Raw genomic sequence first — 22,900 nt, forward strand, 5'->3', positions numbered from 1 at the left:
AAGTCAACGGCAAAGACTATGAGGTTTTATTAGTCTATGATGATAAAAGCAGAGCATCTTGGCAGTATATTTCATAAGCAGCAATACAAAATATTATGATTCCAGAGGTTCCCTTTGTTATACTAATGTAAAAACTTAACAAAAGCAAAAAAAAGAGGCAATATGCCACTAATATATTTAACATTTGTCAACTATGCTAATGTACTACAACACTAATACCAGCTGGTTATTTCGGAATGACTCACCTGGGAGTCCACCCTCTATTCTACTCAAATGTAGAAATCACCTGAAAACATTTCTATTTTGCCAGCCTAAAGCAGCAATTAATAGCTATAAAGCTTGTCCAAGCCCCATTCCAGTGTACCGCAGTATACAAATAGAATTTTGCAGCAAATATGTCCAGGAAACATCATCTATGATGTTTCTTGTTCTTGCAAGTTGTAACTTTCATATTTATATTAATGCATTTGGGGTTTAAAATTTTACTTGTAATTTTAAAGAAGTAAATAGCCCTGCCATTTCTTTATTTCACCTTCATAATCTTGCACTAAAATGATGTTAATATGAATAACAAAGTCTCTGTTTTCTTCTAAATTAAAAATTTTACTTTGCTAATCTCAGTCTTCACAGCATAATCAACCAGTCTGCAAGCACAGCAAGTTCTCTCTTTTGAATAGGATATACCAGCATCATTGCAGAACTTAATTGCCACTGAAATGATTTTTCCCTCAGCATATCAGATACTAATTGGGTCTCCACTGTACATCTTAATAAGTCATTGAGAAATGCTTTTTAACATGCATGTGCGGTGAAATATGATGAGTACTCCGGCAAAATCATTTTCATAATTGAGTAGCTGTTAGGAATTCCATTTTCTTAAATAAAAGCATAAAACTGGAGGAAATCTCCACAGTCTCCAAACAGCCTCCAAAGCCCTGCTCCCGAGCTGTCCACAAACAAGATTGCTGAAAAACTGGAATACCATTACTATGGCAACATGGACCACAACACTAAATCCTGCTTCTCACAACCAGGCATGCAGACAAACCCTCCATTCTCCTAGAAGGGCTCCCAGGTTCCAGGCTTCTACCCAGCCTACTTTAAATTCAGCTTTCTTGAATATAATTAACCAAAACCCACATTGTTTATATACGCTCATACATAGTAGAATAAGGTACCAAAATATTGCAGAACTAATTTGAATGCCACAAAGAGAAAATACTTTAAAATAACGTTGTTTTCTTTAAAGACCATGATTGTGGAATATCAAAAGAATGGAATAAATCAAAATAATACAAGGTAGGGAAAAAAAATCCCACACAACAAAAAATCCTATTCAGCCTAAAAGCTCAGCATGAAGTAGAACCTGTCCTTATTCCAAGGTAAAGATGAAGAATTCCTCACCGCTTTTTCTTTCATTTAGATCTGATCCTGTGTGTTCACTCCTCCCCGAGAGACTAAGATTTGTATCTCCAGATCTGGCCGGACACAGCATTCCCTATAATATGTCCCTCACATAAAGCACAGCATCAGTGGTCCTGTCATCAATCACAGATGCAGAGAAAGGAATACAAATATGCTTATTTCTAAACCCCATAGCTTGTCGATACTTGAAAAGAAAGAAATCACTCCATGAGTATCTCATAAATAGCATTTACTTACAATAAAAGCATTAATAATTCCAATAGTATATCTAAAGAGCTATGCAGAAGGCTACTGATCTATCCAAGGGTAGGGGAAGGAAAAACTAATAGAATTAACAGTTCAAAAATTCTGCGAGGCAAAACAAACTTGAAAGCTATAAAACACTGTTGGAGAAAAATGTGGAATCACACTAAGATCTTGTGAACTAAAGCTGTGAATCCATACACATTCCCCTCCTTCAGTGATATTTGCCCTGGGCTACTACATTTCTGAAAGAGGGTGTCTGTGTAGAGATTTACAAATTAACTTCACTTGATTTTCAAAAACTGCTGTTCATCATTGCATCATGTTTTCAATGGGGGCAGTCAAAGAAACTCAAGTACTTCAGCTGAAGCCACTAAATATTTGCTAACTTGATACTCATGTCAATTCCAGGGTGGAGAAAAGCCCAGAAATTAAGGATCATGTTAGGCCCATTTCACAAGAATTTTGAGGAGATCACTGTTTTCATTCTGACTTTTAAAACTCCTTTCTGCGATTTGGATTTTTACTAGAGTTCTTCCTTCCTTTTTGCTTATACTAAAAACACTGCATCCTAGTTTCTTCTCTACTGAAAGATGTGAGTGGGAAAGATGGAATAACTAGGACATAACCTGCATTACTGGTCCTTTTCTTTGTATCTGACAGTTTGAGCAAAAAAGACCAGTTTTGCAGTTGCTCCCACTTTACCCTTCAAAAGGCCATGATGAACAGATACTGTTAACAATAATAAAATATCTTATCCATCTAGGAAACGGCTATAGTTTAGAAAGTGAGATGTTCAATCTATTTAAAAAATAATACGAACAGGATCTTTCTTCGATGTAGTGTGCACTCTTCATGGCTGGTAGGCCTTGAGTGTTTTTGCACGCATGAGCATGCGTAGGAATGTCTTGTTTCAAAATAAACAGTAGAAGCCTGGGTAATAAATTCATCTGGATAAAATCACATGCCTAAAATCCCATTGCCTCTGAGTATAATTATAGTAATAAAAGCGTTGCTGACTGATGAAGAAATGTACTATTTATGCTGCAGGGATTGTAAATCAACACTTCTTTATACTCAGCCAGTTAAAAAATCCAGTCTGCATTATAAAACTTCATTGGTATATAAAATAATTCACCTCTGGACTGTAGTGATTAATCCTCCTGGCTTTCTCCTCCTGCATTATTCCTTTCCTATGATTTATATTATTGTAATGATAATAAATTCATCAATTCAAGATAATACTTGCCCTTTACTGGATAAAACATGTTTATATAAAATGCACGTTCATTGTCCTAAATCACATCTTTAAGATATCTTTCATATGTAGTAAAACATTGTCTCAGTAGATTAGAGCAAATATTTCCAAACATGTCTACAAAGCACAACCCTCAGAAACCTCCTATCTTATTTTAAAATCATATCTTTAATCTTATTTTGCTCACTATATCCCTGGAGTGAATATTAAAAAGAAGGCCTATTTTACAGTTGCCAAGTGGGGATACATCATCTGAACTGCAAATTTAAATTTAAATGCTTTAGATCTTCTAGCAAGATTAAAAATGTGAGTAGTGTTTTCATCTATATTTATGAAGTACTTATTGATAGTTTCCATATTCTGTCAGTAGGGGCAGAAGAGTCTTCTCTCATCCAGAAATGGTGTGGATATTGCAATGCCTTTCCTGTTCTCCATGGAAGAATGGTGGGCAGTGGTCCACCTTCCACTGAGCCAGCTCATAATTAACTTTACGTTAGATCACTTTTTGAGAAAATAGAGGCAAAACATACTGCTCACTAGGTCCATTTCCTATTTTGAATACAAAGATTCACTCAAAAGTCAGAACTCCAATAATGAAGGTTTCTCTGTACAGCCTATTTCAAGATACTTGTGCATAAAGCGTTTTAATACCACGTGATCACTGTCTTCTTCACCCCACAAGACACACTGGGAAGTGCTGCAGACTCTTAGAAATGGTAACATGACTGCAGACCCCATGATCTACTCCACCTGTGGCATAACAAGCCAACTTCATTGCTGCTGCCCTGCTCCCCACCTTTTTTCTTCCCATCTCCTGCCATTTTCATTCCTGTCTTGCCTTTTTTTCTCCCACTCTAACTAAAATGTCTGTTTACCACTTATCCTCTCTTCTTGACACCAGGTGCCTAAGCTGAGGAGGACTGTGAGCACAAGAAATTCATTCCGCCCCACCTCAACTATTACACATTGTAAAACAGCACCAAATGGGCACAATGAGCTGCAATGTGCTCGCTGGGAAAGAAAAAAAAAGACAAAAAACCCCCAGACAAAGCCTGTGTGGGGTCTATTCAAAGGCTTTGTGGAAGTGACAGCCATAGTGAAATCTGGAACCTGGGAACAATAAACCATGATGAGTACAGAGGAATGCCTGCAAATTTCAGGGCTGTAGCTTTCACTGTCATCAACAGCGTATGTACAAGAAGAGTGTTTATATAGCAGCATCACTTGGCTAAATCTGGATTAATGCTTATAGGAAAAGAGGAAAATATATTCCTGATATTGTGTTGACTCTCCATAGCAGGATGCAGCTTATCGAACACAAAACCAGGATTTTGCTCAGTTTTGGCAAAACACAATGTTAGGACAGGCTACATGTATTTGCTAAATAAGTGAACAAATCACACTGCACACAGTAAATCTGCTTTCAGCTGCTAAGAGAACTATACAAATAAGAACATTCCTTTCTTAATTGGAGAACCATTTTTCTAATCTTACCCAACAAACAGATCCTATGTTTAAGTCAGAAAGCTTTTGGTCAGTTTTACATTAATCTTGTACTTACCTCAGTTACCAAATAAAGTCAAATCCTAGAGATACCACAACTTCAGACTAAACACAATTTGTAAGGATATCAGGTTGCTTACGGTGCTCACTGAAGCTTGCAGAAACAATAATCATGTTGCTACCAATGATAAAATCATAGCAAGATAAAGAGCCAATTGGACCAACACTATAGGAGTGTATTAGCCAAGGCTAATTAACACCAAAGTACCCGATGATAAAGCTCATGCTATAAATTAGCACACTTTAAGCTGTTCTACCCAAGGTTCCCATCCTGAGTGCATCTGATCTTACACATCCCTAATTATCCTGGCAAGTACTATCTGAAACACGGCTCTGCTGCCCCTAGAAAACGTTTCTTGCAGGTCCTGTATATTTACAGCATTTGGGTAATCGCTCTCCACTGCCAGTTTGATAAACACTCATACAAGCATTCTGGATCATTCCTTGCACATTTTTCACTATCTATATCAAATACGGAATATCAATAGAGAATCTCTGAAAAAAACCCACTTTGATAGTTTCACCAGTGTTACTGCTTTTTTAGTAAAAACAATATTTAAAATAAATTTCCTGTTACATTTTGTCTGTGAAGAAAAAGCTATCTTCAGTCTTCTCTGTTGTAGCAATTAAGTCTGTGATGGGCTTTGATCTGAGACAAGAGTGGACATCATTTCTAACAGGCAACATGAAGAAAGATCTTGACTTACAAAATAAGATGTAACTGAACGTTAACATGATTTGGGCAGACAAATGAAGGTGAAAAAAGTTGCTTTTCAATAATAACCCTGAACAGTTCTGTATGCCTGTGTGTTCGAAAGATATTGCTTATGTCCCACTTAAACAAGAATATGTAGGCGGTAATTAGGCACTGAGCCAGTGAGCCTCCAAGCAGTTTCTCTTAATGCTGTAATATTAATTAGTACAGAATATGTCCTTGCTGAATAGAAGGGGACAACAGCCTAATTCATAACAGAAAGAAGAGGAAAAATATCCACAGTTAATTACATAACATTTTTTGCCAAGCAGTGAAAAACTGAAATAGATCGTTATACAAAACAAATCCACACTTCAGATAAGCTGTATCAAGTCACCTATGCAAGATGGATAAGAGGTACCAAAACCAATACAGAAGGAAAGCAAAGACAATAATGTTCACTTTAAGAAACAATCTTGCATGTAGAGTGGGGGATGCTGGATGATGATTTTTTTTCTGTCTTTAATTTCTAACTGCCTCTGTATGAAGAAGAATAAATATTATTAGCCACTGATTTTGTTCAGCACTGAGCATTCAAATCCATCTCTTTTAGAAAGAGACCAGTTTCAAACTCCTACAGACAGAGTTGCAAGGAGCTGTTGGCACATTATATAATTATGAAATTGTCCCTGCTTTTCCACTAGATGTACGAGCTCTGTTAACAACAAAAGCATCACTACAGTTGACAGAACCACCAGCTTGCATGGCTTTGCTATTGCTGTGTCTGACACACAACCTCACCATGAAAAGCTGTATTAGAACAACCAGAAATTTTCAGCAGCTACTTTCTTACACCACTAAATTTTACCTCAACCCTCACACTTGGGATGAACTATTTCAGCAAGATTAATCTCTGATCACTTACTCTTACACACACAGAGGACGGCACAGTTTCTATCAGACCAAACCTTCCTGGACAGAGACAAAATGGGGAATCTGAGAAGCAACCCACAGCCTTAAGTGGGTCTCCCAAGTTGACCAACCCAAAACCAAGCTCTGTTTAGAGTTTTGTTTACTGCACCCTCTCCTGTGCATCAAAAACCTGTATACTAATTTACTAGATCGTACATGTAGTATTAATAGTCTCCATGAGCCTGTAATGGTAGTTACGCCATAATTCCACAGACTCATCTTTGTGCCTTCAACTTGGCAAGCACAGAGTGTGCTTTGAGGACAAAAATATCAAAGCTGATCTATGCAACTGGTATCTGATCTAGTCAAAGCAGGACTTTGGAGCCATTTTACCTCATTTTGGATAATGAAAGATCTCACAAGACAGGGAGAATGTTCTAAAACTTCAGAGCAAAGTAAGAGAGTGGATGGAACAGTTCATGTGTAGTCAGGCTTACAAAGAGTAGTTTTACTGCTGTCATTTAAGTAGAGATCATACTTTGTCTCTCAGATGTTCTATTATAAATTTTTGAGAGACACTTGAGCACGTATCCGCATAAGAATGGAAAAACTGAGTCAGGGAAAATGTTGAAGGCAGAGGCTCTGCCAAAAAGCAGCATTCACACTGCTGCCAGTACCACACAGGTTGAACCAAACTCAAATGTAAACAATCCCATTTTTTAAAATATTCTGCTTGGTGGAAACTTCAGAGATCAAAACAGTTATAAATCAAGCAGATTTATTTACGCACATTGAGAAGTAATGGGCTCTGCTTCTCAATAGAAAGTATGACTTTTCTGAGCTGGTGGGAAATTACACTGTAAGGCTTGGAATATAGTTAAAATGTTATTTAGGAGCATGAATAAAAATTGGCTTAGGAAAACAACAGCTCAAAGGATATTTTAAAAGTGAATATAATTAGTTCAGACTGCAAATGCTGGAAACTCTATAATGATGACATTTTCCTCCTTTTTTTAATCCAAGCATACAATAGGAAAATAACTTTCAGAAATTACTTCACAACAAAATTCAGATGAAAATCACTACCTATAGAGGTTTCCTATGACATACCTGTCCTTCCCTGAATGACAGTATTTTTAATAAAATGTAAACATACCTCATTCTACCTCTACTAATCCTAAATTCATGCATTTTCTTGTCTTAAGAGAATTTTCGCTGTTAAGTGTAATCTAACTTCAAATGCTATGCATCTCACGCTATCTTGAGATATGAACATATCTTCATACCTAGATGTTCCAAAACATATTGAGATGAAATGTTTAGAGACTTAACATTAGCAAGATTAAGTTGCCACAAGATTTGCTGCTGTTATCTCTTAAATTTTAGAAAGTAAATAGCTCTCAGCAACCAGAAGCAAGCAGAAGAATGCACTAAGAGATTCTTCTGGCCTTATCCTTAGTGAAGAGAAACATGTATTTATTGGCTCCAAGTGAATTTCTTTGCTTGCTTCTTGCTTGGTGGTTGGTTTAGATGCTGCTTGTAGCAAGGTCTGTGAGCTGCTTGATGCAAATGTGGGTAAGGAACACTGAAGGACCAAGGGTACATTCGCACCTTTGAACACAGTAATTGAATTGATAACATGAGGCAAGTGGCTAAATGAGAGACCATGGCTGACAAGGGCAGGAGAGCAAGACATGGTTCACAGACATCTGGGGCGCTCGCAAGAGAATGTTCCTTCATTTCTCTATAAAGGCAGATACGTAGGAGATGAAAACAATACTCATGTAGCAAAAAGAATCACACACTGAACCTGAAAGACAGTAGGTGTGCACGAAATATGTTGTGCTAGAAATCTCAAAGGCAAGATTTACCCAGGACATGAGGTCACAGCTAAAGAAAGCAGAAAACAGCCTGTCCAGACAAGACAAGATTTGTCAACATTTGCTGAACAACAAACCCAGGGTGACGAGCCACAATAGGAGCAGGAAGATCCATAGAGGCATAGGACAACAGAGACAAAGCAGAAAGAAAAAGAAAAAGGATAACAGGAGAGAAACAGAACTGAAGGATAAGTTTCCTGTCCCAGGAAACAGAAAAGAAACAGATCAAAATATAAGAAATCTTGCAACAAGAATCAGATTGTGCAGCTAGACCTACAAGTGTGAGGATCCTGGTTTCTGAAAGAGTGAGGATCGAAAGCCAAGAAAGAGGAGGTCAACATCACAGACTGAAGGAGAAAACAAGACAGAACAAATTGCAGATGGTGGGGAAGAGAAAGCGAGGAAATCAAACCGACACAAGAACAATGTTTCATATGACATTTTGAATTTAGAATGCAGACGTCACAGAATGGGTCAAAGCTAAGGGAAAGAGCCTGGATTACATATACTGAACACAAAACGACAAGGGGACAGAAATGAAAACCACATACTGAAAAACTGAGGAAACTTGTTGAAAAGAAGGTAAATGAGTAACTAAGAGAATAAAATCCTTACAGGAAATACAGATGCTCCTAAGGGCTCAAGGCAGGGCAGAAAGAGGGCGGTATGGTAAAACAGCAGGATAAGGGAGATGGAAGAACAACAAGGCATCCTTCAAAAATATGGAGACACGCCCAGATAGGAAAACTAGAGAGAATCATCATTTTTGGCATATTAAAAATGAAAACACAGTAAGGCAAACAAAACCACACAAACACACACAAAAATGAGGAACAACTAGCAAAAAGAATCAAAACCATTAATAAATCTTTCCTCACAGACATCAGAAGGAGGAGGCCTGCCAGAGAGTCTGTAGAGCCACCTGACGGTCAGTGTGTACAGTGAGCACTCAGGAAAGACACTGCTATTGAAGGGAAACTAAATTCATTCTCCACAGTGGTGTGGGGAAATTCACATGCTGGATCCCCTCTTTGTTAACAGCCTAATAACCTGTAAAATTGCAGTTAACTGTAGAAGAGGTATGTAAGAAATGAAAGAGAGGAATGGAACAAATCCTTAGGACTGTATGGCATTCACCCAACAGTTCTGATGTTCAGCTCCTAACAGAGATGCGCAATCGCTAGTTTGAAAATTGCCTTAGTAGGCACAACTGGGTGGTAGTAATCGCCAATTTAAAACAAGAACAATATGGAAAGATAGAGAGAACTGTAGGATAGAAAGTCTTAAGCCTGTGCCAGGCAATTTAACAAGAAATGAAATACCAGATATTAATAGTAGACAGCAAGTTAAAGATGATGGTAGAGTTAATGTGGTTCTGGTTTTAAGTTTTACTTTGCAAGCTTACTGGATTTCTTCAAAAGAGCTGGTGACAGTTGATTGACTTTACTGGTATTTCCATGACTTTCAACAAAATTCCTTGACAAAGGTTTTTAAGAAAACTCAGGTGCCACAATGTAAGGCAGAAGTCCTGATATGGATCCTGACTTGTTCAAAAGACAGAACTCGCTCTCAGAACAGAACCTGCATAGTTCAGGTGGGATTTGATATAGGATCTATGTTGTTTAACACATTCATAAACAAACTAGACAAATGAGTAAGCAATAAGACAAGTTTGCTTACGATAAAACGTTCATTAGGGTAGGGCTGAGTGAAATGAAGTGCAGAAAGACCATTATAAACTGAGTAAACAGGCAATAAAATGGTAAATGAAACTTAATACAGATTATTACAAAATAATGCATATGTATTTTGCATTTTAAATGATGGGATCTCACCAGACCATTATTAATCAGAAGTGAGACCTTGCAATTAGGACACTACTTTGTGTGTCTCTCTTTGTTTTCCAGCCTATGCTGTTGTTCACTAGGGGATGCTGGGGATGAGAAAATTTTACATGGACCTCTGGGGACTAGACAAGAGCTTGAAAGATAAGTCTAATACTTCCATGGAAAATAGCTCTATCTCGGGAAATACTTAACAATAAACGAGTATAGGGAGAGAATGAGGGGATGTCACATATGCCTGCCCTGATGTGATTCTCTCCTGGCATTTCCTTACAGCCAGTGTTGGACACAAGCAAAATGGCCTGGACAGACTTCTGATCTGATCCACTAGGGTCATCTTTGATGGTAATAAATGATAGCATAATAAAGCCCAAACCTGAGATTATCAGGACAGTTACTTCCATACGAGATGGGTAAGCGACACAGTTCACATAAATCTCAAGAAGGTTCAAGTGCACCAAGAAGCTACTAAGATAGACAGGTATCACACAAAGGGAGGATGGAAGAGCTTGAATTCTATATTCTATAAAAATAATTCTGATAAGGATATGACTGCACTGTGAATGCAGAAAGAGATAAAATACAACCAGTCTTCCCATAAAAATGAGATATGAAGAAAAATCCAGCTCATTTTGGAAGAGCACTTGACTGGTTACTGAAAATAATGCAAGACTGGGAAGCAGGGGTTTCAACTCAGTGTCAGACACGCTCTTCCTGTTCTATTTTCTTGATGCTATAGCTTCACCAATTTTTTAACTGCATTTTTGAATGTAACAAAGGTTATATGAGTGTTGTTAGTTGTATTAAGAGAAACATTCTTAAGTAGTTGCAGAAGTAATGTATAAAAAGGAAAGCTCTCACTCATCCTATCTAAAGACGCTTCTTTCGTTCAAAGAAAAATCCTACTGCAGTCAAGAAACAGCTTTAGCATAACAAAATAAAGTAAATGGGGGCTGGATTAATTCACATTTTTTCAAACCCAGAATCAAAAAGAGAAGAAGTCTCATTTGAAAACAATAGAAAATATATGTTGGGAAAGATCTAGAGTAGCAAAAGCAGGTTTATAATTTCCTACTGTTTCTATCACAGTTATGCTGAGAAAATGATCTTTATTTCAAATAAACTATAAAAGTTATTGCTCTTCTGATATTTTCAATCCAAAATGTCTATTATGTTTTATTTCTGTCTTCCCAAATAATTTTTAAAAGTTCACTAGGACTTAAAGGCTGTGCACAGGCTGGGGAGTGAAGGGCATTTTTCATTCTTGACATTATAGGGCTTTTGTCATAACGTGTAATATCATATATTATTTTTATATACTTCAGCATTGGGTTTGTTCCATAATGGATGACTTTCATATGAACAATCTGAGATAAGCAACAAATAAGTTTTGGGGCTTAGTATCTCAAATCCCTACAGAAACATCAAGCCCTGCTTCCAGCCCCTGTAAAGAAACCCCCAAGAATCAGCACAGAGCTGGATTACTTGATACCTGCTTGTAAACAGCAGAAGAATGTACAAGTGGAAATTAGTATTTTCAATATAGATTCGATGGCCATTGCCTCTGCTACACAAATTTTAGGAGCTACCATACCTTGAGGACTGCAGCAAAAGCCACTGAATGGTTTCAGTTACTAACAACGTACAGCTTGATGTGTTTAAATGGCTGAAGAACTTCATAAGTTTTCCTGGTCAAATACAGTGAAAATGTGCTACAAACCAAGGAAGTTATATGGTTGAAGGGATAAGTTACATGGCACAGTAAAAATAATATTAAAGCACAACTGCTATCTTTATCATTGGATACATGTAAATTAATGGAGCAGAAATTACTGATCTTTGCCTGCAGAAACCCAAATTCCACAGAAATGTTACAGATCTTTGCCATATGATTAAATACAAGACCTACTGTAAAATATTGATCAACCTCTATATTACCAGCCAAGCTAGCATCAACTCAATAAAATACCATTTTCAGTGTTGTTTAATACTTCAGCTATAAAACCAAACCTTGTATTGAAACTGGAAAAAGTTAAGTGAAAAATTTCAGCCATATTTTTTTGCTAAAAATGTGCATCGAAAATACAAAATATCATTAAGAAACTAACACAACAGAGAGCTGGTAGCATTTTCAAAATGCCTCTTAAGCACGCAGGACAATTTTAACAAGCTTCCTTTTCATTGTTTTTTTACATATTTAGAGCTAAGCCAGAAAAAACAGATGTGCTCATCTCTATAGGTGAATATTTTGGTTACCTGCTAAATGAGGCCTTTGGGGGATAGTATGGAAGCAAGATGAGAAGCCTAATTTTTGATGGCCAGTTCAATTTACAATTTTGACTAATTTTTGATGCCCAGTTTAAACAGTAAAAGAGTACAAGGAGTACAAGCATTGCTTTAAGCCAAGAATTGGAGCACTAACAAATCAAAAGTGCAACTGTCCATAAACAGCTATAATAGACTTCACAGGTTTCTGTTAGGCAAGCTAGCAATGAAAAAAAAAAAGGAGTTAAAAGCAGTCTGTTTGCAAACAAAATTTTTGTCAATATCCTTTCATCTTAAATGTGTATATGTTTCCACTGAGAGATAACAGGTCAACATCAAAGCTTCCATAAAATGGAAAAAAATTCAGAATAACTCATACTAACAGATCTGAAGATGAAACTCGGATTTGACGCTTATGGTATTTGTTTTTGAAAATGGTTCCAATTCAATGTTTATTTTCTATCACATTGAAGTATTTAGCATAATTAATACATACATACTTTGCTAGGTTGCTATATTGTATATTACATTTTCCTTTCCTCTAGAAAGCTCGGCATTTCACCTTTCCAATCCATTTGCTCCCAAAAATTCCACTCCATGTTATTAAGCTATTTTAGAGTAATATATTTTATACAATTAAAATATCCACAAAAGAAAAAATTGGCAACATTTACTGACTACCATTGCCAGAATGGCTGAACTGGGCTATAAAAGCAAGGAAGTTTAAAGACCATTTTATGAAGATATGACTTTTAAGATAAGTCTACATCCCTTAATATTTTGGCTGACAAGGTGATGGGAGAACTCTGACTTCTCCAATTATAACTTCAGTAGCTGAGGTAACTCTAAAAAGGTCATGTGTAAAAGGTATAAAACACTACTCTCATCATTTTCCACGCAGCTCGTTAAACTCCTAGAAGGTGTAACAGCTGAGACAAATCAAACAACTTTCCGACCTTTCTCTGATAGAAGCCTATACAGTTGTTTCATGAAAACCCAAAAGGTTACCAATTATTTTTCTAAAAAGCTTGTCTTCATCAGACTAGGAATTTGGTACTGCACTGTGAAGGCAGTTTGTGAAAATGCTTCATTTGAGTGCCTTCAGTAAAGCTGCACAGTTGTAATAAATCCACTGATCTGTTACCTGTTTTGGCTAGGAGAGGAGGAAAAGGAAACCAGGAAAGGTAAGGGAGAGAGAAAAATGGAGAGAAAAAGACAGCAAGAGAAAATGAGCAAGCAAATAGAAGAGCACATATGCCTGCATTCAGAGTAGACACACTAAAACCCTGGAAAAAAAAGAATAACGGTAACAATTTTTTGATCAATGTGACCCAGTCTCAGGCTTGAGGATGCCGCTAAAATCAGCAAGCAGCAGCGGTTCCCGCAATGGCACACACCAGAGCGTTTCAAACAAAAGTGACTCTTCCAGGTTTTGTGTAAATAATTTAACACTCAGCTGTTTATGATCTTTCCTGACTTAAAGCCCAAAGCTTAACCAACATTTTGGTAAACTCTGAATTAATATATTTCTTAATTGACTAATGTTCCAGAGACGTGACCTTTTTAAGTTTCTTGACATGCTTTGAATGGTGCAAATCAGATGCAGACGGCTGGTTTGGTCAAACAGATTTCAGTTCAAAATAAAGAGCCACATAGCCAGTTTACTATTTCTTTATGTATTACATAGTAGAAAAAATATTCACACATAGAAGTATTACTTTGGAATTACTGAGCTTTCTAGCTTTCAAACATTAAATTTATAACAGATTTTCCGTAGTTAAGTAATATAAATATTTCATTGACAGAAAACTTAAGAGAACTCTCCAACAATCTTGATACTAACACGTAAAAATTATAGAAACATGTTGTGCTAACAGGCAGTTGTTACAAACAGTATGACTAAATCTCTATTTTAAAACTGTGCTATTTTCAGAAGTTCCTGTAAATGTGCTTTCATGTGAGCAAGTCTGACAGACAAAAAATTCTGATGATCAAATCAACCAGATGGACCAATGTTTTTGATCACATACTTTTGAACAAAGCCTGTTAAGATTTCCACACATTTACACAGTAAAGTACATGAATGAATGACGAGCTGTTGGAAATTTCAAAACAAATCAAAGATAAAACTATCACAATGGGTCATAACGCTATCAAAGAATCAGAGAATGGTTTGGGTTGGAAGGGACCTGAAGATCACATTGTTCCAACCTCCCTGCCATGGGCAGAGACACCTTCCACTAGACCAGGTTGCTCAAAGCCCCATCCAACCTGGCCTTGAACAATTTCAGGGAGATGGGGCATCCACACCTTCTCTGGGCAGCCTGTTCCAGTGCCTCACCACACTCATGGTGAAGAATTTCTTCCTTATATCTACTCTAAATCTACCCTCTTTTAGTTTAAAGCCATTACCCCTTGTCCTATCAATACATGCCCTTGTAAAACATCCCTCTCCAGTTTCTTGTTGGCCCCTTTTAGGTACTAAAAGGTCACAATAAGGTCTCCTCAGAGCTCTCTCTTCTCACACTGAACAACCCCAACTCTTTCAGCCTGTCTTCATAGGAGAGGCATTCCAGCCATCTGATCACCTTCATGACCCTTCTCTGGACTTCCTCCAACAGGTCCATGTCTTTCTTATGTTGGGGCTCCCAGAGCTGAACGCAGTACTCAAGGTAGGGTCTCACCAGACTTGAGTAAAGGGGGAGAATCACCTACCTTGGCTTGCTGATTACACTTCTTTTAATGCAGGCCAGGCTTTCTGGGCTGCAAGTGCACATTGCTGGCTCCTGTTGAGCTTTGCATCAACCAACACTCCCAAGTCATTCTCCTCAGGGTTGCTCTCAATCCATTCTCCACCCAGCCTGTATTTGTGCTTGGGATTGTCCTGACCCATGTGCAGGACCTTGCACTTGGCCTCGGTGAACTTCATGAGATTCACCTCAGCCCACTTTTCAAGCCTGTCAGGGTCCCTCTGGATGGCATCTGGCATCCCTTCCCTCAAGCATGTCGACTGCACCACACAGCTTAGTGTCATCGGCAAACTTGATGAAGGTGCACTCAGTTCTGCTGTCCATGTTGCTGACAAAGATGTTAAACAGCACTGGATGCAATACTGACCCCTGCAGAACACCATTCATCACTGGTCTGCACTTGAACATCAAGCCATTGACGACAACTCTTTGAGTGCAACCATCCAGCCAACTCCTTATCCACTGAGTGGCCCATCTGTCGAATCCATGGCTCTTCAATTTAGAGACAAGGATGTTGTGCACGACAGTATCAAATGCTTTGCACAAGTCCCCGTAGATGATGTCAGTTGCACTTCCCTTATCCACCAATGCTGTAACCCTGTTGTAGGAGGCCAATATTATTCAGTATATTCATTAATGATTTGGACGAGGGAATTGAGTGTACTATCAGCAAGTTTGCTGATGACACCAAGCTGGGAGGAGTGGCTGACACACCAGAAGGCTGTGCTGCCATCCAGCGGGACCTGGACAGGCTGGAGAGTTGGACGGGGAATAACCTGATGAAACTTAACAAGGGAAAGTGTAGAGTCCTGCATCTGGGCAGGAACAACCCCAGGTTCCAGTATAGGTTGGGAAATTACATATTAGAGAGCAGTGTAGGGGAAAGGGACCTGGGGGTCCTGGTGGACAACAGGATGACCATGAGCCAGCACTGTGCCCTTGTGGCCAAGAAGGCCAATGGCATCCTGGGGTGTATTAGAAGGCAGGTGGTTAGTAGATTGAGAGAGGTTCTCCTTCCCCTCTACTCCACCCTGGTGAGACCACATCTAGAATATTGTGTCCAGTTCTGGGCCCCTCAGTTCAAGAAGGACAGGGAACTGCTGGAGAGAGTCCAGTGCAGGGCAACAAAGATGACTAAAGGAGTGGAGCATCTCCCTTATGAAGAAAGGCTGAGGGAGCTGGGTGTCTTTAGTTTGGAGAAGAGGAGACTGAGAGGTGACCTTATTAATGTTTATAAATATATAAAGGGTGAGTGCCATGAGGATGGAGCCAGGCTCTCCTCAGTGGCAATGATAGGACAAGGGGTAATGGGATCAAGCTGGAACACAAGAGGTTCCACTTAAATTGGAGAAAAAACTTCTTCTCAGTGATGGTAACAGACACTGGAACAGTCTGCCCAGGGAGGTTGTGGAGTCTCCTTCTCTGGAGACATTCAAAACCCACCTGGACATGTTCCTGTGCGACCTCATCTAGGCGTTCCTGCTCCAGCAGGGGGATTGGATCTTTTGAGGTCCCTTCCAATCCCAAACATATTGTGATACTGTGATCTTTTGGGGACATTAAAAGGTGATATGGCCCATTCAGCCTATTGTTCTTTATGAGAAATCTTACTATTTTTGTGTGAGCCATTCCCAAGGGAAAGGGATAGTTTTATGTTTGATTTCCTGAGAATCAAGTTATGAGTCTCCAGTTCTGCATCTTTTATTCACTGAAAATTCTATCAAGAGTAGTTTTATTTTAGAAGTCAGTGTTGTAAACCTTTTTCATCATAACAGTACTACCCATTGCAAAATATGCAGCCATGACTGATTGCAGACTGCAGTAATAATTAAGGATAATTAATGTACAGCATCCTTAAATATAAATCACTGGGGTTTTTTGGTGAATGACTTGCTAGGTGTTTGTATTAATAAGCTTACAGATGCTGATTTGTATGAGGTTACTCACACAGAAAGTTTCAAAACGGATTTGGTTTCCCTCTCTTGTTCCACACTCTGTGCAAGCGAGATCACCCTGGCTCATCACTCAATTGCCCAATTTTCCTTCATGAAAGAGTGAATAGTCCATAGGATCATGCTACTTAAAAGTTGAGTTTCTGGCTCTTGAAAATACCAAACAGTAATTACTTGGCCTTAAGTACTTCTATGAATAGATGTACGTTTTCAGATTCATTACAATCTATTATGTCATTGCAGCTGAAATTAAAAAAGTGTCATCTTGAGAGGAGAGAGGTCTCCAGACAGCATCCCAATCATTCTAATCAGACTGCAATCATTTGACCAATTCTGTGCTGATTATTAAATGAATTAAGAAGCATGCAGGGGTCATGTAGGGCATGGCTCATTTATTTCCAACAAGCTGTCAAAGTTTTAGTTTGTGATTTTAGTTCATCTGCCCTTCAGTCTCACCATCTCACTACTGGTTGCCAAACCATATTCTGCTTTGCCACTTGGATGATCCCATTTGGGGCTGTGATCCCTGTTTTGAGAACCACTGCCTTAATGTCTGCCCATAATACTATTTTTAAGGAATCTTTCAAGAAAAAGAAACCATAAACATTCACCTTTTTGATTTACCAAACCAGAGAGAAAACACTTCTAGCACTCTAAGTATTTCTTAGGCCATCAAGCATGCTGTAGATGGGCCTCTCGTCTTCAAAAATTCTTAAAGACTACAATAAATGTCCAGTGTCTTTGCATAAGAAATCACCCACACTTCAGTTTCCTTTTAGTTTCAAGCAGCTCCATAACAATTATTCTATTGTATCTTTTGGTTTTTTTTTTTTTTGGTGTATGGATTGTGATTCTTCTGGTTTTCAGTGTAATTTCTTTGTCTTAATCAAATAGCCATTTCGGATGCGAAAGCACTTGGGGCCACCTTACCCCACAGTGAGCCTGGGCACACACTTCTGTTGGGACCCAAAATTCTGTCACTGCTTCTCTGAAGTGGGATTAGCTGAAATTAATATAGTCCTATAACCAAATATATCAGCATTACTTTCATATCTTAAAGCTTTCACTGGCTTCCTGTGTCCCTCCATGCATGCTTAATTTTGCATAACTGTTCTTTTTTATTCTCTGTTAAAAGTAGCAAAGTTATTACTGAAACTTCTAGAGCAAGATTTTATTATTGTGACCTTTACAAGCTTCTGAATTTGCTCCCATATTAGAAAACGCTGCTTATATTTTCTTTTTATGTCTGTTGACTATTTTTTGTTTTTAATTCAGTCATATGACATTATTATTATTATTTTAAAAGGGATAATAGTAGTAAATAGACAAATTAGTATGTAATAAAAACATTACTGTCATATTTAAGTATAAAACCATTAACTACCTAGAATATGTTTAAAGAGAACAATACATGTGTTTGTGAGATCAAGGAAAAGTTCAGTATTATTCCATTGCTCAGAACACAGATCAACAAATAACTACTGCATGCAACCGAGGTCCCCTCCCAAATCGTGTAGTCTGAATGACATAAACCAATGCTTTTGAGATTAATATATTTCCAGCCCTGTATGGATGCAAGGTCTTGACATTACCTTCAGTATTTTTTGGCTTCTTAGCAGTTATTAATACCTCTTTTAAGTAAAACTTTGTTTCTGTAAGCATACCTTTGCTTCTTTTTATAGCTTTTCCCCCAGTATCACAATGGGCTGTTTTGCACTGCACTCTACTAGACTAACTACTATAAAAAAAATTTCTTGTCCTAATATATAATAAGAGCACACCAGTCATTGCTATTTTCAAGGTAAAGTACTCATTAAATCAAAGCAGCTGGCATTTTGCTAACATTGTCATCAACATATGCCAGTTACATCTCCCATTAAAAAACCTGATTTTTCTCCTTATTTTTAATTCACTTTGCTTATCAACTATTTCCTTCAAATCACCTGAAAAACCCTCAAAAGTTAACTCCAAGGTTCAGACTCTGGAAATTACTGAATACTGTTTTACTGTCTTTGTTTGGAATACGTAAACCATTTCTAACATGTGGAATTGTTTTAGAAAAGAACTGTCTTTAAAAATATTTTGATAAACAAAACTCAGATCAACAATATTTTCAGGATGCAAACTAGAGCTGTTGTGAAGCTGATCCAATCTTTGTATCAATATCAGTAATTTGGCATCCCATGCATGATGTTTATAAGAGAAATAACTGCGTACAAGCTGTGACCATGAACTCATTTTGAGCAAATGGAAGGTACAAAGCAGGTCATTTATAAAAAATACCAAAGACATTTCCTTTAATTTCCTTGATTAGCTTCTTGGAGTATCAAATATTTATAGAAGTACTTGATATCTCTTTTTCTAAATACCAAATAAACACTGCATTTATAAATCGAAAATGAAGACATTTTTTTAAAGCCTTCATATACTCTCCAGTACTGTCAAAAATGTACTCCAAGGTTCCAAAAGCATTTCACTTCCATTTCCAAAACATTAAAAAGTTATATCTCTGTATGGGAACTTGCACAAGAATGGCGAGGAGGTTAAATGTAAATACGCTCAATCGACTTGCAGCTGTGGTGTAGAAAAAGTGCATACATCACACTAATTGTTTTACTGACCTCGTGTGCTTGACGAGTAGAACCTCTGTTAGATAACACAGGCCTGTGGGAAACTCTAGGCACCTTATCACTATGTCTGAGATTCCTGCTTGGTTCTGAGAAAGAGCAGGAGGCTGCGCCTGCCCGAAGCCTTGAAATACAGGCGAGCTCAGCAGGCCCAGTGATCTTCTTAACAGGGCTGAACGGACCAGCGCCTGCGTCCCGGCTTGTGTTACCTCTGCACGGGAGCTTAGGTTCTATTTCAGAGATCCCCCAGTAGAGAGGTGACTAAAAGAAAACTTGCTCTTTGCAAATGCATTCCTGGCCTCTGGTTCTTCTTGCAACATGCCTGCATTGGTTCACACACTCTCAAAAATATTTCAACAAATGTACTTTTCTAATACAGAATCTTAAAGAGTCCCCTCATGTTCTTTTATATCAACGTATCATCACACCTACTTAATCATATTACCCTTATAGACATAAAATAATTTCATCTCAGTATTACCATAGTCATGTGCCTCAATGAATTCTTCATCCCTTACATTTTATCCCTGTTTTTGAATTAGTAAAATTGTGTATATCAACTGTGCATGTCTGGTAGTGATGATATAATCTGTCAGATAGAGGAAAGCTCTGTGAAGTAATCTGTCATCACTTTTCCTGAAATAAACTATAGCTTTCAGGGACTTCTGGAAACTCACTACTGACAGACATTGCTGCAACAGGCTGAGTATCCTAAACTACAGCAGCAGGTGCTTTTTGTGTTTCCGCTTCCTCTGGACCCCCGCATCGTGCCTGTATGAGATTCACCTTTCCATCCTCAAGCGTGGAATTCACCTATGGATCCATCTACTAGCTAATGGGTTGTGCTAAAAGTAAAATACCTTGGTGAGTCTCAAATCATGCTTTGGAATTTATGAATGAATGAATGAATGAATGAATAAATAAATAAATAAATGTAAAGTTTTAATGATGTCTTTTCACCTCACAAATGCTTTTGTTCACAGTGCCCCCCTCTCACTCTCCCCAGACCAGCAATAAAGTTTGGGTTATGTCATTTCTACATTCATACGTCAAGTCTTTCCGTAGGTCCTCACCTAGAAACAATTAGGTTTTGTAGATTTGCAATCAAAAGAAAACTGGATAGATATATCACGTATACACACACACAATCTGTATAACCTATTTGATAGTCATCTATCGAAACAGGGACAATTAGCAACTCAGGACTGTATCCCCACCTGTGTGAGCAGGACTTGTTTTAAAGCCATTTTAAAACAAGATAGCTAGAAGTCATTTACTTATTTTGCAAAGTGTTTTACTTTATATAATATTTTTTCCATGCTAATAAATGATGACTTTCTGTCTGCAGTGACCCTCCATAAGCATTCGAGCTTTTCATTTGAAAAAAATGAAGGCAATGTTCTGGTGCAGTTCTCTTAACACCAAGGATCAAGAATTTCCATTCAGATCTCATGTTGTTGTTTTACATGTCTGTTAGCGACAAAATGTTTTGGTGCCACATTCACAAAAATCCTCTGCAGATTATAAAAGTTTTTCCTTTTTTTCCAGATATGGTTATTAACTATTGTTATCAACATATGTACATTTGATCCACTGTCATATAAAAATCATAAAAAACTACCAATGATGTTTACAAGGAAAAATATTACTTATACCAAAGCAATATTTGCGATGTTAATTTTTGCCATAATAACACGCTAGTGTGACCTCTTCAACTTATGTTTCAAGAGTAATTCAAATTATTTTTACCAAAGAAAGCCAGAATTTTCCCTGGAAAAGTGGAGTTTGATAGTACCAGAAAAAAGACACTAAACAGTTGTATACCACCATGCATAATGGTTACTTGGGAAGACAAATGCCATAACTCCAAATGCCCCCTTCCTTCTTCTTCCCTCAGCTAATATATTGAGCATGATGTCATATTGTATGGAATATCTCTTTGGCCAGCCTGGGTCAGCAGTCCTGGCTGTGCCTCCTCCCAGCTTGTGCATCTCCTGCCTTCTGGCTCAAAAGTTCGTGACTTGGTATAAACATTGCTTAGCAACAAACAAAACATTGGTGTGTTATCAACATTCTTCACATTCTAAGTCCAAAACACAGCGCTATAACAGCTAGTGGGAATAAAATTAACTCTATCTCAGCCCAAACCAGGACAATACCTAACTCACTTCTTCCTTCACTGTTGACTAAGAAAGTTCTGCAGCTGCAAAACCTCTGTCTGCAATGAAGGCAAGGCAGCACACATTTCTGGTTGGCAGAGCATGTTTCCCATGCACAGATTTTGCGAGTACAAAGGATGCTGGAGTGCTAACCCTTTTCGTCTCCAGCTGAGGCCATTTTCTGCTATTGCAGACATGGACGCTGTTTGTTTCATCACCCTTTCTGTAACCTGAGTACCAAACATTGGTACCAACATGGGGGGGAGCCTGACATTTTCACATGCTTCTAAAAAATCTTTACCATTTATTCCTCTCTAATCAAAATGCTTGCATTTTTGCCTATAACTAGAGGCTCTTCTGAATTTTGAACAAGAACAGGCAAGAATCTTCCCAATAAATGTTTTTCATGTAATATTTCCCTTTGATTTTGTTTTAAATGAAGATTCTATCATGAATCACATAAATCACAAAAGTAGATAATTTGCATATAGAAAGAGAATTACATACCTTATACTGGATAAGGAGACCATAAACCAAAATATTTTCATTTTTCACTTCCCTTGCAAATTTCTTGATCCTACTTAGTTCTTCCATCCCAATGCTGAAAGAAATATTTTCTGAAATATCCAAGAGCACCTGTAAAGGAGCAAATATGGAAAAAAAAACACCAAAACAAAACAACATTTTTTCAAAGTGTGTGATTTTAGACTGCTAGTTTTTAATATCTCATTTTTATGTGTTAAGAACATGTAAAAATACAGACTAACAAAGGTTTTTCGTATTTAGCTTCTGTTACTATTGAATGACACCACCTATGTATTTAATGACACAAAAATTATTTCTATTGAAAGCACAGTGAAACCAGTATGCCAGAACACATCAGAACATGATGTTCTAACTGTGTATTACATATCTCTAATTAAATTAGGAAACAAACAACATTCTTTTCTAAGATCTAATCTAGCTTTCACAGATTTTTTTTTTTGTTACTATCAGGACACTAGAGAGATAGAAGTATTTTCTTCAGCATCTTAAAGGTTTTCAAATTGGAACTACATTCTTTAAAGATTTATTTTGAATCTACCACCTTTTCAGTACCACATATCAGTTACCTAAATTGGATTAAATTCAAGATAACACGTCACGTTTCAAAAGCAGAAATGAATTCAACAGAAGGTAGGGGATCAGACTGTCCTGCACTCTTGGGCATGGAAAGGCAGGTCTTCTACCCAGCAGGGATGCTGCACAAACATGGTGGGTCTTCCAGGACCTGAGCTGGTATCTCCAGGGAGGTATCAACCAGCTCAGGGCTCCCTGAACCCTTTCTC

General features: G+C 37.8%; 1 protein-coding gene across 5 annotated transcripts in view; it reads right to left on the reverse strand.

Moving 5' to 3' along the window:
• CRPPA (CDP-L-ribitol pyrophosphorylase A) overlaps nt 1–22,900 on the reverse strand; it is a 117,491-nt gene that overhangs the window by 26,233 nt on the left and 68,358 nt on the right. For all 5 annotated transcript variants that reach the window (XR_010470056.1, XR_010470057.1, XM_065051215.1 and 2 more), the window contains exon 9: nt 22,080–22,208. Coding sequence is in view for 3 of the 5 variants with exons in the window: in XM_065051215.1 (XP_064907287.1) it covers nt 22,080–22,208 (129 nt within the window). In the remaining 2 variants the exon portion in view is untranslated. The remainder of the gene's footprint in view (nt 1–22,079; nt 22,209–22,900) is intronic.

Source organism: Columba livia, chromosome 2 (genome assembly GCF_036013475.1).
Source record: "Columba livia isolate bColLiv1 breed racing homer chromosome 2, bColLiv1.pat.W.v2, whole genome shotgun sequence".
Taxonomy (NCBI): Eukaryota; Metazoa; Chordata; class Aves; order Columbiformes; family Columbidae; genus Columba; species Columba livia.